The 17,606-nt window shown below is 51.0% G+C and overlaps 1 protein-coding gene across 2 annotated transcripts in view; it reads left to right on the top strand.

Moving 5' to 3' along the window:
- The first annotated feature begins 216 nt into the window (after positions 1-216).
- Positions 217-17,606, top strand: part of SYNDIG1 (synapse differentiation inducing 1) — a 36,838-nt gene continuing 19,448 nt past the window's right edge. For both annotated transcript variants that reach the window (XR_013226541.1, XM_077310182.1), the window contains exons 1-2: positions 217-570; positions 13,067-13,613. Coding sequence is in view for 1 of the 2 variants with exons in the window: in XM_077310182.1 (XP_077166297.1) it covers positions 13,143-13,613 (471 nt within the window). In the remaining variant the exon portion in view is untranslated. The remainder of the gene's footprint in view (positions 571-13,066; positions 13,614-17,606) is intronic.

Genomic DNA, 17,606 nt, shown 5'->3' with positions numbered 1-17,606 from the left:
TCCTGGGCGCGGGAGAGCCGCAGGAAAGCGCCCCCCACTGCCGGCTGGCGCCCCTTCCCCCGCGGCGCCTCTGGGGCTCGGCCGCCTTTGGCGCCCGGTGACTGCAGGTGCGGCAGGCCCCGCCCCGAGCTGCAGCAGAGCGCAGGAACGCTGCCTGGCCGCCGGCGGCGACGCTGCCGGGCTTCCTCCGGCCGCAGCCGCTGCCGCCTCCCTCTAGGACCGCGCGGGAATCCGGCCGCCGCTTCTCCGCGCGGGGCTCCGGCTGGCGGTCCTGCCGTCCAAGGCGGGCGGCGACGCGGCTGCAGCAGCCCCAGCAGCCCCAGCAGCAGCAGCCGCCCCAGCGCCCCCGCCATGCCCGGCGCCCGCCCCACGCCGCCCGGGGCCCCTGGGCGCAGCCACACCACGAGGAGGAGGCGGCGGCCGGCCGCACACGGGCCGCCCCAGCCCCAGCCCCTGCCCCTGCCCGGGCGAGCGCTGTGAGGAGCCCCCGCGGCGGCCGGAGCGGCAGGACGGGGTCACCTTGCGCGGCTCGGAAGGGAAGCGCTTCGTCCGGCGCGGCGCGGCGTGCAGGTCAGGGCGGCGGGCCGGGCCGGGGCTTCTTCGGCGGCCGTCGGGGTTCGCCCGGCAGCCGCAGCACGTGCGCGGAGGGCCGGGGGGGGGGAGGGCTGGGAGGGGTCCGGCCCCCCCGACGCACGTGCCATGGGGGAGGGGATGCGGCAGGCAGGCAGGCAGGCTTGCGTGCCGGGGAGGGGGCGCTTCTGCTGGGCTCCCCGCGCGGGATCCGGGCCGGCGCCCTGGCAGATGCCCCGGGGAAGTCCGAGGGAGCCCTGCCTGGGAAGGGGGGGGGGCGGCTACAGGTGGCGGCTGGCGAGAGCGGCGCGCGGGGCCGGGGAGACGGCGCGGACGCTCCGGCGGGAAACGGGGCTTTGGGGGCGCGCCTGCGGGTGCGGAGCTCTGTCTGCGGCGCAATCGCCCGGCGGACGGACCTGCCGCGCTCCGCCACGAGCTCCTGCGCCTGGGAGGCCACGGCCGGCGGGGGCCCTCCGCATGGGGTGGCCGTCCCGGGCGGCGCGGAGAGAAGCCGGGCACTGGCGGGCGTGGGGCTCCCTGCGATGCGACGCCCGCCCCAGCGACATCTGGCGCAGACGGTGGCCGAGAACGCGGCGTTTGGCTCGGAACCACAATCCTGGGAAGCGTCTCCCTGACATCCTGCCCGTGTCCACTTCCCAAGGGAAGGCAGAGCACGAAAGGCTTTCCCCGGGGGGGGGGGGAAAGAGATGCTTTGGGGAATGGCCCGGAGGGTTCGTCCCACCCCCACCCCACCCTGGTGCCAGAACCTTGATCCAAAAGACTCCTGCCTCTGAATCTGCACTCACATCTCAAAAGAAGAGGGAGATCCATTCAAAGATTTCTCAAGGTTATGCCTCGCTCTTGTATTGCCCCTTTGCTCATTGCAGGATTTCGGCTAAATCTCATACAATAATTCTCATGTAGATCGATTAGGGGGGGAGGGGGTGTCTTGTGAGGGGCTCACCCTGCAATCTCTTTTCTGGTCAAGATCTGATGGCTTGAGGCAAAGATTGGTTTCCCATCCCAAGAAACAGCCCTCTTCAACTTTTTGACCACGGAAGACCCCCTGAAATATTTCCCAGGCTTCAAGGCACCCTGGAGATGGTGCCGGGCCCCTTCAGAGAACTAAGATGCAGGAGCCGATGCCTCAATCGACCACTGACCATTCCCATTGTAGAGAAAGAGTCCAGCCTGTAGAGCTAGTGACGTCTAGCCCTCTGAACGTCTGGGAAAGGCTGTGTGACCCCTGGGGAGCTCTCGCGTAACCCCAAGGCTCCCTGGAACCCTGGTTGTCTGAAGAGGTCTTCAGAGATCTCGTGTTGGTTGCAAAGACAGGGCAAGAGCACGGTAGTTATTCCCAATTTAATTAAAACTGGGGAGGTTCTTGAGCATCGGTTGCAGAGGCAATGTGCCGAGGCATGCACATCTGTCACTTGTCTTCCTGGCGAATGTCTCAGATGGTCTCTTTGCCATGGGGAAGGAATTGCCCAAGTTTGAGCAAACCCAGCTGTCTTCAGTGTCGGCGTGACCTTTAGCTTGGTGCAGGAATCATAGGACTGATTTGCATGTCGCCTTCCCAATGAGGAAATGGCAGTCTTTGGGGAGGGGGGCGGGAACCCACGCACCATTGCCCCTTTGGGGATCCTGTGGAGGTGAGCAGGCCCCATTTCTGACTGCAGCCAGTACAGGAAGAGAAAGGAGACAAGGCTTCCAGCAGTGGATGAAGCCACAACAGGGATTTGTGCGAATTCCAGGTCCTTGGCAATCCTTTGGCAAGAGGGTTGTCACACAGTGATTCCTCCTCTTTTAGGGCAGGGGTCGGACTGCCTAATGCCCCTAGGGACATGCCCCTAGGGACAGGGTAAAAGGCAAGGCTGCTCTTTACACGTCAGGTCTGGCTCCCTTGGATAAAGAGGGGACCGTCTGCAGCAGCTCAGGGCTGAACGGTCTGGAAAGCAGCAAGGACCTGCGCCTCCTGGTTGCTGGCAGACGGGCAGGCGTCTGGGCAGGCGTCTGGGCACCTCTGCAGGATTCCCAAACAAGCAGGGCATCAGAAACATGTGTTTTCTCATTAGGAGGCTAATGTATACGCCGCTCTGTAGTGTGCTGTGCATGTTGATAGTTCAGAATGAATAATGGGACTCCTTACTTATGCGCTGGCTGGCTGCGCATGAATAATGAAGGATGTGTTGCTGATACCATTGGGAATTGAAATTCCTTTACCTTTGAAATGAATGAAATGAAAAATCATCGCAGGAAGAAGGCCTCTCAGGAAAGCGGGGTGGGCGGGAAGGTTCACTTGAAGAAGAAAAATATCCACTGGTTTTCCCACTGCTCCTGCCTTCTAGCCAGGCATTTGGCACGAGGTTAGATCTACAGAGACCCTCTGGGTGGAGGAAGGTGATAAAAATTTCTCGCAACCTGGAGAAAGACAATTTCTTTCACATCGGTCGAGCCACAGATTTCTGAAGTGTGGCCCACGGGGACTACGGATGCAGCAGACAAGCCCCTTCCCACAGTTGTGCGTAAGGCAACTGGAGCACGCTTGTTCCTCTGGCTTATGTGGGATAAAAGAAGGGCTGCAAGTGGGAAGGGTTTTTGTCTGGCCGTTTTCACCCAAAGGCAGCCGGGGTGTTTCCCAAATAAACATACTGACTGTAGGGGGGGGGCACGGTTAAACCCAAAGAAAGAACAAAACAGGTAAGCTAGTATAGAATTATAAAGCAGGCAAGAACAACAGCACTGAATTAAAATTCAGGGGTGATGTTTAAATAATATTAATATTTTTATTCTGCCCTTCCCTGATTGGCTCAGGGCGGCTGACAACGAATTTAAAACAGTCCTATAAATTAGCACTAAAATATTTGAACAGTAAGTGAACATTTAAGCATTACGGAGGGTTACCCAGAGCTTGGAGGGATTTTTCTCTGGTGGATGAGGTCTCAGGCAGAGAGGGTGGCATCTTACGATGAAATTTCCTGGCAGAACAGCTTGGTCTTACAGGCCCTCAACAGTTTAAGACTCCAGAGGACCTTGATCTGTCCAGGCAGAGTGTTCTAGCCCTGGTCCTGGTCTGTTTTATCTTTTGGGGGCTGCAGACAGCTTTTGGTCACTTGATCTTAATGATTTTGGAAGAGGGGTATAGTGGAAGAGCATACAGGGGAGCTGGACTGTTTAGGGCTTTAAAAGTAAGAATCAGAACCTGGCACCTAATCCAGTCTCTGATCTGGAGCCAGTGCAGCCGTGAGGGTCAGGACCCGAGCTGCTGCGCTCTGGACCAGCTGGATTTTCCGGAGCAGCTTCAGAGGTGGCCCTCTGTAGAGTTATTGAAGTCTAGTCTGGGAGTGAACATTGCGTGGATAAGTCAGGTGTCGACAGGTAAGAAGAAGAAGAGTTGGTTCTTATATGCCCCTTTTCTCTACCCGAAGGAATCTCAAAGCGGCTTCCAATTGCCTTCCCTTTTCTCTCTTCACAACAGACACCCTGCGAGGGAGATGAGGCTTACAGAACCCTGGTATTCCTGCTCAGAGTATCAGCTTTAGAACAGCTTTATCAGTGCCGTGGCGAGCCCAAGCTCACCCAGCTGGCTGCAGGTGGGGGAGTGCAGAATTGAACCCAGCATGCCAGATTAGAAGTCTGCACTCCTAACCACTACACCAAACTGGCTCAATTTGTTGTGCAAGTTGTTGTGCCTGGTGAAGATGGTGAAACACCTGGTGAGCAACATTTGTGACCTGGGCCTCCATAGACAGGGAAGGCTCTGGAATCACACCCTGCCTCAAGAGGAAGGAGTTGCATGCTGACCCAGTCCCCCACAGTCTCCAGACACTTGGCTGGAAAATCTGGGGGTGTCGATGGATAACCACCCATCAATAGCTGGGTGTCATAATGGGGTGTCCTTGTCAACAGAGGCACAGGTCACCAGAGTAGCCCAATTGGCATTTTACCACCAAGTGAGGCTAGTACCGCCCTATCTTTCCCCAGATCACCTGGCAACAGTGATCCATGCAACAGTCACCTCCAGGCTAGACTTCTGTAACTCGCTGTAGATAGGCCTAACCTTGGCCTTGACCAAGAAGTTGCAACTTGTGCAGAATGTGGCTGTCAAAGTCCTCACAGGAACATCTTGGAGATGCTAGTGCTGAAGCGTTGGTTACTGGCGGTATCGTAAGACAAAGGCGTATCTTAACCATCAGCTGGCTCTAATATTTGTGAAAAGCCAGCCTACGAGGAGCGCTGGCCGGGACACCTCTGGGTGTCCGGCCTGCGCTTCCACCTGCATGAGCCAATCTGGGTGCGCCCAGCAAAGCCAGGGTTAAGTTTGGAGAGGTTGAGTTGAGTTGAGTTTCAGGTGATTCTTCCTGATCCACCCAGCTACTGCTTCCAAACAGCTGGCGAATGTTTCTGGGGGGGAGTCCATCCCTCAGGACAGGGGTCCCCAACCCCCAGTCCGCGGCCCGGTACCGGGCCACAAAGGCCATTGTACCGGGCTGCCAGCGGCCGCGCCTGCCTCCCCCCCCTGCCGCGAGAGGGGGGGAAAGAGGCCGGCACGGCAGCCGGCATGGCAGCCGGCGCGCTAGCGATGCTAACGCGCACGTGCGTAACTGCTGCGCATGCGCGTTTGTGCCCCCTGGTGGCCAAAACGTGCATGCGCAGCAATTGGGCATGCACGTTTTTGTGCAGCTGCGGCAGCCGGGCCGCTGGCTCTCCCCCACCCCCGGAGGCGGTCCCCGACCAGATGAAGGTTGGGGACCGCTGCCTCAGGAGATAGAGCTGGGTGTCATCCGCATACTGGTGACAGCCCAGCCCATAACTCTGGACCAACTGGACAAGAGAGTGCAAATAAATGGTAAATAAAGTGGGAGAGAGCACTGCCCCTTGCGGCATGCCACACGGCACTGCAAAGGGGTCAGACAACTCATCTCCCACCACAGCCCTCTGCAACCTGATCTTAATGAAGGAGGTCAGCCACTTGAGATCTGTACCTCCTATCCCTTTGTTAGCATGAGCTCGTGGTCAACCACATCAAAGGTGGCCGACTATACTTCATATGTATTAACAAGACAGCAGCAGTAACTCTTAGGTCAGGGTCAATACATGAAGGGGACCGACTTTATATCATTTAAGATAATAATAGAATATATTCTTATAACAGATTATACTCTCATATGTATTAACAATCATTTTGTTAAGAAAGATGGTAAAAACGTCTAGATTAGGATTAATATGTGATGGGAACTGAATATGTATGTTAAAAGAGGATGGCAAACCATATCAGCTGGTCGCTTTTTTCCTCTTACTTTTCTGTAAATGCTTTATATAATAATAAATAATAAAATTACCAGGAAAAAAAAAAGGTGGCCGACAGATCTAACAACACAAGAATGGCTGACCTGCCTTGATCCAGGTGGCGCCAGAGATCATCCATCAGAGCAACCAGCACAGTCTCCACCCCATGTTCCCTCCACCTAGAGTTTGGTGTGGTAGTTACGAGCAGCTGGTGAGCTGGGTTTGATTCCCCTTCCTCCACATGGAGCCAGCAGGGTTACCTTGGGTCAGTCACAACCCTGATAGTGCTGTTCTCACACAGCCGTCCTGTCAGGGCTCTCTCAACCTCACCTTCCTCAAAGGGTGTCTGTTGTGGGGAGAGGAAGGGAGAGGAAGGTTGTAAGCTGCTTTGAGACTCCTTTGAGCATTGAAAAGCAGGGTAAAAACACCCACTCTCCTTCTCCTTCTCCTTCTCCTTCTCCTTCTCCTTCTCCTTCTCCTTCTCCTTCTCCTTCTCCCTCTTCTTCTCATAGAATCATAGAGTTGGAAGGGGCCATACAGGCCATCTAGTCCAACCCCCTGCTCAACGCAGGATCAGCCCTAAGCATCCTAAGCATTCTTCTTCCTTCTTTCTTCTTCTCAAGCACCCACCACACCCCAGAGCCAAACAGCATTGTTCTCAGAAGAGTCATGACTTGGCATCCCCAAATAGCCCAACATTCAATCTGAAGGCTGTTTATGCAGCATCATCCCCCTGATGTACTACTGAGCACTTCCCCAGCACAGGACACTTTCCAAGTCTGAAAACATATTTTGTGTCTGAATCTATGTGGATCTGTTTGACCGAGCCTAGTTTTATTCTGCTCTTCCTCGAGGAGTTCAGGATGGTGGGTGTGCATGTCCCTTCTCCTGCTTTAACCCCAACAACAGGATTGGGAGGTTGGTCAGGCAGAAAGAGTGGCTCGGAGCTTCCATGGCAGAGCTCAAATTCAAACCCGAGTCTCCCGGGTCCCGACTCCGACACTACGCTGGCTCTCCTGCAGCTATATGGGCACAAAGTCAGTGCCACAACCACACAACCACACACCCTCTGTGTCAGTGAAACTCCCTGGCAGATTAATTTGGCAGGGCTCAATTTCTGGCAGCAACCAATCCTAGGTTTGTGCACAAGCAGGGGTAGTCAAACTGGGGCCCTCCAGATGTCCATTGACTACAATTCCCAGGAGCCCCTGCCAGCGAATGCTGGCAGGGGCTCCTGGGAATTGTAGTCCATGGACATCTGGAGGGCCGCAGTTTGACTACCCCTGCTCGTGCACTTCGGTGGCCATTCATGTCTGCGCTGGCTACTTCGGGCGTGAATGGCTGCCAAAGGGCTCCAGATCTCACAAAGACTCCTTTTCGGGAACAGCTCAGAGAAACAAGATGAAAAGAGAAGCTGGAGCTGGCCCTGAATGTCCACAGATTTTAATCATGTACTTTAAAAAACTCTGCTAAGCAGGCTTTCTTCCCTCCTCTACACATCTAAAAGCATCCATTACAGTTTTCAAATCATTTAAAATAAATCAATAGTATAATTATTATGATAAATTCTGTATCATCATTCTGTATGATGTGGATTTTACAACATTGGAGACCACCCCAAGCCAGCTTGCAGGGAGGGGTGGTATATAAAGTGCAAATTAAATTAAATCAAATTAATCTTGCCTGCTCAAGGTAATCCTTCAGCTAAGGGTGACTTTGTTGTGTTGGTCTGAAGCAGAAGAGTCAGAGTTGAAAGCCAACAAGATTCCCAGGGTATAACAGAGCTTTTTCTCTCAAAAGGTTTTTCCCTGGAAGTCTGGTTAATCTTTAAGGGGCTAACTGTACTATATCCTGTTCTTCAGTTAAAAGCTCAGAAAGAATTTCTGCAGAGCCCTATTCTTTTCCCATGATAGCACTGGAGGAACAAGCCCCAGACTGCATTACAGGGGGACTAGGCCACCATTCTAAAAGCCCACCCATGGCTTCTTGCCCATGTTCTGAAATAGTCTTGGTCGGTGGGTGGGTGCACTCTAGGGAAGGCACCCATATTCTTAGAAGAGCTGTTTTATTTATACCCTGCTTTTCACAACCTGAAGGAGTTCCAAAGCAGCTTACAAACACCTTCCGCTCCCCACAACAGACACCCCACGAGGTAGGCGGGGATGAGAGAGCTGCTTTGGGTGAACAGCTCAGAGAGAACTGTAACTAGCCCAAGGCCCCCTGCTGGCTGCATGTGGAGGAGCGTGTTGGTGAGGAGGTCACATAAGGCAGGGGTAGTCAACCTGTGGTCCTCCAGATGTTCATGGACTACAATTCCCAGGAGCCCCTGCCAGCGAACGCTCCGGAAGCCTGTCTGGTGACTTTGAACCTGTCACACACAGCAAAAATATACTTCACAGGGTTGTTGTGAGGAGAAAATGTTATTTGGGTCCCCGCTGACAACAATCACAGTTCTATCAGTTTATACACAGTGGGTGGAGCAGGGGCCTGTGTGAGTATCTGAGAGGGAACGGAGGGATCCTGGTGATCTTGTTGGCCCAAAGGCTGGCAGGTGCCCATCACCCTCTCTTCCATCCATTGGTGACTGGTTAAGAGTGGCAAGTGCTAAGCTGGAGAGCCAGATTTGATTTCCCACGCCTATCCCACATCACAGTCCTGATAGTGCTGTTCTCACAGAACAGTTCTGTCTGAGCTCTCAGCCTCACCAACCTCACAGGGTATCTGTTGTGGGGACAGGAAGGGAAAGGGGCTTGCAAGCCACTTGGAGACTCCTTCGGGCAGTGAAAAGCAGGGTATAAAAACCCACTTTTCTTTTCCACATGCAGGCAACTGGATGACCTTGGTGGAGTCACAGTTCTCAGAGTGCTCTCAGCCTCACCTACCTCACAGAGTTTCTGTTATGGGGAAAGGAAGGAAGGTGATTGTAAGCCTCTTTAAGACACAGGGGGCCTACTGGATGCCCTTGGGCCAGTCACAGTTCTTTCAGAGCTCTCTGAGCCCCATCTAGTTCACAGGGAGACTGCTGTGGGGAGAGGAAGGGAAGGTGATTCTAATCCCCTTTGAGACTCCTTTAGGTCGTGAAAAGTGGGGCACATAAAAACAGCTCCTCCTCCCGTTTGGTGGCACGGAGGAGGTAGTGGGTGATAGAGGTGTGCTCCCACTGCAATAAAGTCTTCGCCCTTTAAAAGGAGTGTGGGCTCAGTTCCCCCCCAGAGGCCCTCCCTAGCAGCTCCAAGCCAGGCATAAACCCCCCCCCCACCTGCACAGTAGTCGGTCAGGGCCGTTCAGAACTCACACCCTGGGGCACTCTTGGCATCACACAAGCCTGTGCTCTCAAAGGCACAAAAATGCTGGGGAATTGCACAGTGTGCACAACTCTTTCAGGTGTCTCCTTTGGGCCCTTCCGCAACTGTACAGGAGGCACTTGTGTTGCTGCCATCCGGCATCTGGCGGTGTCTACGGTTAACACTGTGGTGCATAAAGCGCCTCAAGTGTGAAAATTTCCGCAATGTCATTTCTGACATCAAGGAAGATCCCTGTATTCCAGCTGTAGACGCAGGACCTACAGCTCATAAGAATAAGGCAGTTTGGTGAGACAGAACCTCCGCTGCAGCTGCAGATCTGGATGTTGGCAGCCCTGTGCAAAAGAAGATGAATCCACTGGAATATCTCCAGAGGTTTTTGTCCCCCTTGGATATCTGGATGGATGACAGATGTTGCAATCTCCTAGGACAAATCTGGGTCACCTCTCTTGGCAGGATGCAAGAATCCTGGTTAAGAGTAAAGGTGATCTCAAATACACTCCATGTCCTCCTTTGCACTCCTGGTTTTCATCCCCATAGGGTGGCATGTCTAGAGGACTTGGCTAATGAGAGCAGCCCTGGTAGGTGAGCATATAATTCCCCACTGCCGGAAAGGAACCGGGACCCCCAACTTAGAAGAAGAAGAGTTGATTCTTATATGCCGCTTCTCTCTACCCAAAGGAGCCTCAAAGCAGCTTACAGTCGCCTTCCCATTCCTCTCCCCACAACTGACACCCTGTGGGGTGGGTGAGGCTGAGAGAGCCCTGATATCACTGCTCAGTCAGAACAGTTTTATCAGTGCTTTGGCGAGCCCAAGGTCACCCAGCTGGCTGCATGTGGGGGAGCGCAGAATCGAACCTGACATGCCAGATTAGAAGTCCACACTCCTAACCACTACACCAAACTGTCTTAGACCAATAGATAAGGGAGCTCTTACTCCCGGCTACCGTGAAGAAATAACCTTCCCCAAACTAGACAGATTAGCAAAACCCCAAACTATCCAGCAAAACGTACACCTCTTGGAAGACGTCTTAAAAACACTGTTTGCTGTGCTGGAAGCAACCTACAACCCACTGAAGGACATGGCACAGTCTGGGGAAATGCCTTCCGTCTCCCCCTCCCTTTTCGTGTCGGTGTGTATCGTTAACAAAGCAAAGCTTTGCCCAGTTATAAAAGCATGATATTGGGGCCTATTATACATGCACAACTTACTGAAGAGAATCCGAAAAGCCAAGCCTTTAAGCTTGACTTCAGATTCATTGCCTGCCTTACACAATATCCTTTTTTCACAGACGTATTTATTCTGCATCTAGAACCAAAAAAATGCAGTTTTCTTAATTGGGATGGGAATATCACTTGTGACTTGCAAGAGGGCAGCGTCCAAATTTGTTTTTTGCTTTTTTAATTATGGGGTTTTCCTATCACAGTGTCAAACCTTTCATTTAAATCCTTGTGGCTCAGTTCGTTGAATGAAAGGGAACAAGAGGGCAGAAAAAACAAACAGAAATCATGCTGAAACTATCTTTCGAACTGTCCAGAGCAGGGGTAGTCAAACTGCGGCCCTCCAGATGTCCATGGACTACAATTCCCGTGAGCCCCTGCCAGCATTCGCTGGCAGGGGCTCATGGGAATTGTAGTCCATAGACATCTGGAGGGCCGCAGTTTGACTATCCCTGGTCCAGAGCACCTGCGAAGCACCGTTTTCCTAATTGCCAAGTTTTGGTGGAGCATCATCGGCCACTGTGAAAAATAGAAAAGAGTCACCCCCCTCTGCTACCCCCCTCCTTCGTTGTCACTCAAGCACCATTTTGAATTATTGTCCCCCATTTTTTTAATAAGTGGTAGGAGACTAACAATAAAAAGTTAATAAATCCATTAAAGGCAAGAGAAAGCATAGTAATGCCAGATTTACATGCACTCACGGGCAGGAGGATGGAGAAAGAGAGAGGGAGATTCCTACATCCCAGCACCAAGCCAACTGCAGATCTTTCAACGCTGGTTCATACCAAAATGAAGAAACTCGTCTACTAGAGTAGACTTTGGAGACAGATGAGGGAGTGGAATGAATAGGGGACACTGAGATCAGAGGGGGGAGAGTGCCTGCTGAACTTGGTGGACCCATTGTGAAGGTGTGCATGAACACACATGCCCAGCTAAGCATTGCCTGCAGCCACTGTGCCCGCTGCTGGGGTTGATTGGTGACACACAACTTGATGCTGATCTCTCCCTCGCCCTCCCTCCTCCCTTTCAGGGCTTGGGAAATGCAACCTCTTGCGCAACTCTTTTAAGTTTTCCCGTTTCTTTTTATTTTCAGTGATCCAAGATTAGCGATATTCTGATATTGATTGATTTGTGCCACTTGTAAAAAAATTAAATTTAAAAATGAGGGGAAAAGTAATCAAAGGAGCTTTTACACTGATGAAGGGGCAGAAGATGCAGAAAAGGGAGAAAAATAGAAGTGGGAGGGTGGGAGAAGTGGCCTTCAAGGGGTGCCACAATTTGCTTTTGCCTTATATCTCTACAGTTATGATGGTTGTTCTTTTAGTCTGAGGAAGAGTGCTTGCACTTGAAAGCTCACGCCTTGAATAAATCTTTGTTGGTCTTAAAGGTGCTACTGGACTCTATTTTTGTTATGCCTGAGTATAGTAATTAAATCTCCCAAGAAGCATATTGAAAAAACGGTAAACATACATTTATTCAAGTAGATTTAGCTCATATTCAGGTTACACTCAAAAGGAGAGAGAGAAGCTGAATCTAAAGAGTACTTTCCCTGTCACAAATGGCCAGCCTCTCTGGCATCATGGGCATGGAAGTTTGAGGGCATCGCATTTGCAGGAGAGACCTGCAGAGATGTGTGTCTTCGTGGAATGCCATGTGGAGAACGTGAGAGGACAGAGAAAGAGAGGACGGGTCAGAGGGCAGCTCCCAGGCTAAGGCACTCAGAGGCATGTCATTCAAGGACATAACACCCATACCCCCCTTAGAGTGACGTAATGCCCCCCCCCAACATCCAGGCATGCTGAGTGGCTCATTCCAACATTTCCCTCTCCTCTCCCTTCCTCCCTCCACTAATTTTCTTAGCTTTTTTGATTCTCTTTTCTGACATCTTTTTGGTCTATTTTTTCACAGAGTTGCTGAGGGCGGAGTGATAAAAGATCGTATGGGGGGAAAAGTGAAAAGAGGAGAAAGGTTAGGGATAAATGTTGCCAACTTTAATGATAGGATTAATATATCTTTTAAAAATCTACCATTGAGAAAGGCTCCTCCCGTTTTAGGAAATTACAAAAATTTAACTGAAATGCAATAATTTTTAAAGATCCGTTGCAGTCAGTCAGCATGATGGACCTCGGGTAATACATCACTTGTGCAATCTTTTTAACTCTGACCATTTTAAGGAAAGGTTCTCTGACTTGGTTCTGATAATTACTCCTAGGAACATAATTGACTGCTTTGTTCGGCTTCCCAAAAACTGGTAGCAGAAACACAGTGTAAGTGCTTTGGAACGCTCAGAGTCTTCTGTGCCTGTAATCATGCCGTGTATGACAGGCCAATATCATAACCCCTCTATTACAGATGGAAGAGCTAAGAGTTGGCTGATGCAACTCAGTGAATGCATGGCAGAAGGGAGCATCTCTCTTCATGGGAGCATCTCCCGCCCACCCCTCTGTGTATCTGCTCACGGGCTGCTTGGCAGTGATGTGAGAAAAGATTCTCATGTTGATGCAAGTTTAATTTCTACCACAGTCTCCAGTTGCAGCAAATATTCCTTAAAAACTGCCGAGGCAGAGCAATTTGCAAGAGTAAAACCTGCATTTCTTTTTAGCTGTTTAAGAGGGTCTATCAGATCATCAACGGATCTGAATGGCCATTTTCCCTCTGCTGATCGGCTTTGTTTTCTTCCCTAGGAAAATGGGTCCAGTTCATCCCATGTGGTAGCCAGTGCAGAGATTTCCATTAAATGAGACTGTAAACGGACAGAGGATGGATGGCATTATGGACCCAAAGAATGTGTTGAAGCCCAGCAAAGCCGCTGACCCAAAGAAAAGGAACGGCTTAATTAATACCAGGAACTTGATGGCCGAGGGCAGGGACGGGTTGGTGTCTGTGTACCCAACACCCCAGTATCAGAGTCGGCCGACTGGGACTCTCTACTCTCCAAGCTTCCCCAAGAATGATCCAGTTCAGCAGTTCCTGGACCCCAATACTCTGCCTCAGACAGTGGAGTCCCGCTACCACCCGAACATCATCCTGTATTCAGAGAGCATGCTGCGATCGTGGGGGGAGAGCATCAGTGCCGAGTGCTGCGAGACCACCTTCATCGAGAACAGGTCTCCCACCAAAGATGGCTTGGAGTACTCTGACGGCAGATTTGTGAGCCTGTCCACGGACGAGATCAAGATCCACGCCCTCTCCTACGACCTGGATGAAGATGATGATTTCCAGGAACTCGAGGTTAGGGTGGTCTGCTTGTCATAGTCTATTACCGTGGTTGCCAAGCTGTCTTGTAACATGGTCAGTTGGGCGTCCCGAGAAACAAAACCTTCAGTCACTCACTAGGAGGCCAAACAGGCTCTCCCATCCCCAGGGAAGAGGCTGCCCGTTACTTCTCTGCAGACCGGCCACCCACCAGTCGGTCTCTGTTAAGTGGGAAATTCGGCTGTATTTCAGGATCAGTTATGTTTGGATCACTGAAGTTTTCCTGATGCAGAGATGCAACAGAATGACTGTGGAACCCTGTCCAGTTCCAGTTCCAATCTTATTTCCTATCAGGAGGTACACTCAGAACAGTGATTCATTCAGGATTGTTATTTATTTATTTATTTACTAGATTCGTGAGGACGGGCTTTGAAAGCCCCCCCCCTTGCTGTGGCCACCCAGCAGACACAGAGGCGGCATTGATCCCGGGTGCAGCGTTTCTGGGCCCAGTGGGAAGGCCTGCTTCCCCCCCCCTCACCCCCTGGCAGCGGCGTGGCCTTCCCCTCGGGCCTAGAAGCTTCTAGGCCCGAGGGGAAGGCCTCTTTCTTTACTCATGGTGTGCTGCCACTTCCCCGTGGCTTTCTGGCCTGTCCTGGTGAGGGCCTAGAAGCCTTTCTGGCCTGTCCTGCCTAGATTGTGCCCTCACCCGATTGGCTAGAACTACTGTCTGTCCTGGTGAGGGGCCAATTGGCCCCTCATCTGGACTGGTTCTGCCCACTCTCCGCCCATTTAGCCCTTAACGAATTATGAAGAAGGGAAAGATGTAGAGATTGTTTTACTGTTATGGGATTTTATTGGGGTTTTTAATGAATTGTAAGCCACTGCAAGCCCTTAGGGAGCGGCGGGAAATAAATCAAATAAATAAATAAATTTCCAGACTTATTTCCTATCCATCAGGAGGTACACTCAGAACAGTGACTCATTCGGGATTTTTACTCCTGGGCACTCTTAAATCTTTTCAGGTGTAAGCGTTAAATGTGCTTCCAGCTGCAATTTAGAAAACAGGGTTCATCTGCTGTTGCAGATGGGTGACAGTTGGTCAGATGAAACATGGTGAGGACCCCGAAGAGGGGAATGTAAATGTAGACTCATTATGAATGCACATCTCACTCGAGATTTTCAGAACAGTAAGCCTTAATCTTGACTTTGGATTCTGTGCCTGTCTTATGCACCGTTCTTTTTTCTCTGGCGTAATCATTCTGCAGAGCCTCTTGTGGCGCAGAGTGGTAAGGCAGTGACATGCTGCCTGAAGTTGTCTGCCCATGAGGTTGGGAGTTCGATCCCAGCAGCTGGCTCAAGGTTGACTCAGCCTTCCATCCTTCCGAGGTGGCTAAAATGAGTACCCAGCTTGCTGGGGGGTAAACTGGCAAACCACCCCGTATTGAGTCTGCCATGAAAACGCTAGAGGGCGTCACCCCAAGGGTCAGACATGACCCGGTGCTTTCTGCAGGTAGAATCAAGAAAACACGCTTTTCTAAACTGAGGTGATGGTGTACAAAGATGTTTTTTTAAAAAAACATAATTGACCTATTGCAGCTGTGCAATAGCATGCAGAAAGTTCCTTCCAATTAAATCCACATGGATCAGATTTTGTGCATATATTTTGGCATCAGGTAATTGAATGAAAGGGAACAGAACAGGAGCAAAGGGGGAGAACCCAATTTTGAAATTCACAAGGCTTTTTTTTCCGGGGGGGGGGGGGAACCCAATTTTGAAATTGACAAGGCTTTTTTTTTTTAATTGACAAGCAGATGCAAAGTCTCATTTTCCAGGAGGTGATTTTCTGCTGTGTTATCAGCCACTGTGAAAAATGGGAAAGAGTCACATGATCTCATAATATGGGGGGACATGTTGAGTATACAGAATGCATGGTACAACCCACTGGCACTGGTATTGCAAGCTGTAATAACTGGGTACGTATTTGTATGTGAGTGTGTCTGTGCAAAGTCATCTCTAACTCTACCACGCTTTGCACAGGGCTGCAATTTATATGGGGGAAGGGTCCTCTGGCTGAAGCTCTGGAGAGCTTTTTGAGTCTTGTGCCAATAAACTGAAAAGAACCTGGGGAGGTGTTCATTCATTGATTCATTGATTGATTGATTGATTGATCCATCCATCCATCCATCCATCCATCCATCCATCCATCCATCCATCCATCCATCCATCCATTCATTCATTCATTCATTCATTCATTCATTCATTCATTCATTCATTCATGTTTTTATACCGCCCTTACCTACAGCTCTGGGTGGTTTACATAAAACATTGTAAAACATTTACATAGAACAATATCAATATAACAAATAACAATAACATACCAACTAGAACAGCATTTCAACATCAACTTTGACAGTCCCTCGGTAAGTTTGACCTTTCAGTCTAAAGGTGGGGGGACCTGTAGATGTTTTGAGTCAGTCGGTCTCAAGCAAACGTCTGGTGTGTTTGTCAGTGCCCTAGCGCAGCTGCCTAGTGATGCTTATATCCAGTCCTTCCTTGCAAATTTGATCCTACACATCTTGGCAGTTTTTTAAAGTCTGCCCTGTGTGGGTTGCACTCTTCCTCCAAACGGATCGATCCCGAGTCATTCTTAAGTTCAGCGGTTTGCCTCTCTTTCAAGTCAATCCCAGCAGGGCACTAAACCGCATGCAGCTCCTTTTAAACTACCCCTGTTGTCATCTAATTTTTTTAAATTCAGTGATCTGAGACTAGCTATAGTCTCATATCGCTGGACTCATGCCACTTGTCTGGTCAGAGTGGGCAACAAGCCCAGCTCATGGATGTGACCCTCGCAGTCTACCAAGGTCAGGATTGCCTCCTCTGACTGGAGGCCTGCCCCTTGCTCTTCTTAACCAGAGATGCTGGGGACCCAGCCCCCAGGGTCGTCATGAGAAAATGGAGGAGGGGAGAACACTGCCTTAAACGGCTTTGATTTCCAATTGGGAAGAGAAGTGGGGTATCAATAAATAGTCCTAACAATGCTGAGCAGTCGGCTAAGATTACATGGGGCAGAGCTTGTGTAACCTGGAAATCTGTGCAGAGATTGAGAAAAAAACGACGGTGGCCTTTTTTGGCCTGTAGAGTCTTTTGACTTTGGAAGGGAAAACCTCTTTCTTTCTGAGCAAAGCTACAGCAAGCCACTTAGTTTCAGCAGGAGGCGGTGAAGCAAGAACTTTCCCTCCAAAATCACAAGCTTAGCTTTGGGCTAGACTAGGGGTGAGTGTGTCGGCGCAGTTGGGCCACCTCAGCGATCACCGAAGCCCGAGGCAGCCAGCACTACAGCGCGGGGGGGGGGGGGGAGCAGCTGGACTGTGCCTGCATTCCAGTGCAACCGTCTTCATCTTTTTCAGACCCAGCAGCCAACTTTAACCCAGAGACTACACAGGGTTTGCTGAACGTGTGACAGAAAGTTGCATGACATCATGATCGTATGACAGGAGGAGGAAGAGCTCTAGTCTCTGAACTGTTCAAAAACTGACCCCCCCCCCCCTTCGTGGTGTGAGCTTCCCTCAACATTATGCTGTCTTGTTCAACATCACGGTGTCATGGTTAAGAACGGCAGCCTATAATTGGGAAAATGGGGCTTGGTTCCCTACTCCCCCTCCACATGCAGCCACCTGGGTGACCTTGGGCTTGTCACAGTTCTCTCAGAACTCTCTCAGTCTCACCAGCCACTCTGGTTATCTGTGGTGGGGAGAGGAAGGGAATGCAATTGCAAGCTGCCTTAAGACTCCTTCAGGTAGTGAAAAGCAGGGTATAAAAACTAACTTATTCGACATGCATGCCAAAGGAGGCAAGAGGCTTGGAGTCCCCTGTTCGGTACACATGCAGCCTAGCCGATGGAGTCGCTGAAATGGCAGATGTCCAGTGGGTAGCAGCCCAGCAGATCGGTTTTCCTGACCCTCTGGATTGAATCCCACTGGAGTCATGTCTGCCCTTTGTCTTAGGACTGCATGGAAAATGTTAGGTATA

This window comes from Paroedura picta, chromosome 14 (assembly GCF_049243985.1).
Source record: "Paroedura picta isolate Pp20150507F chromosome 14, Ppicta_v3.0, whole genome shotgun sequence".
NCBI classification, from domain to species: domain Eukaryota; kingdom Metazoa; phylum Chordata; class Lepidosauria; order Squamata; family Gekkonidae; genus Paroedura; species Paroedura picta.
The sequence above is the reverse complement of the archived record's forward strand: the minus strand, read 5'-3'. Positions and strand labels throughout refer to the sequence as shown.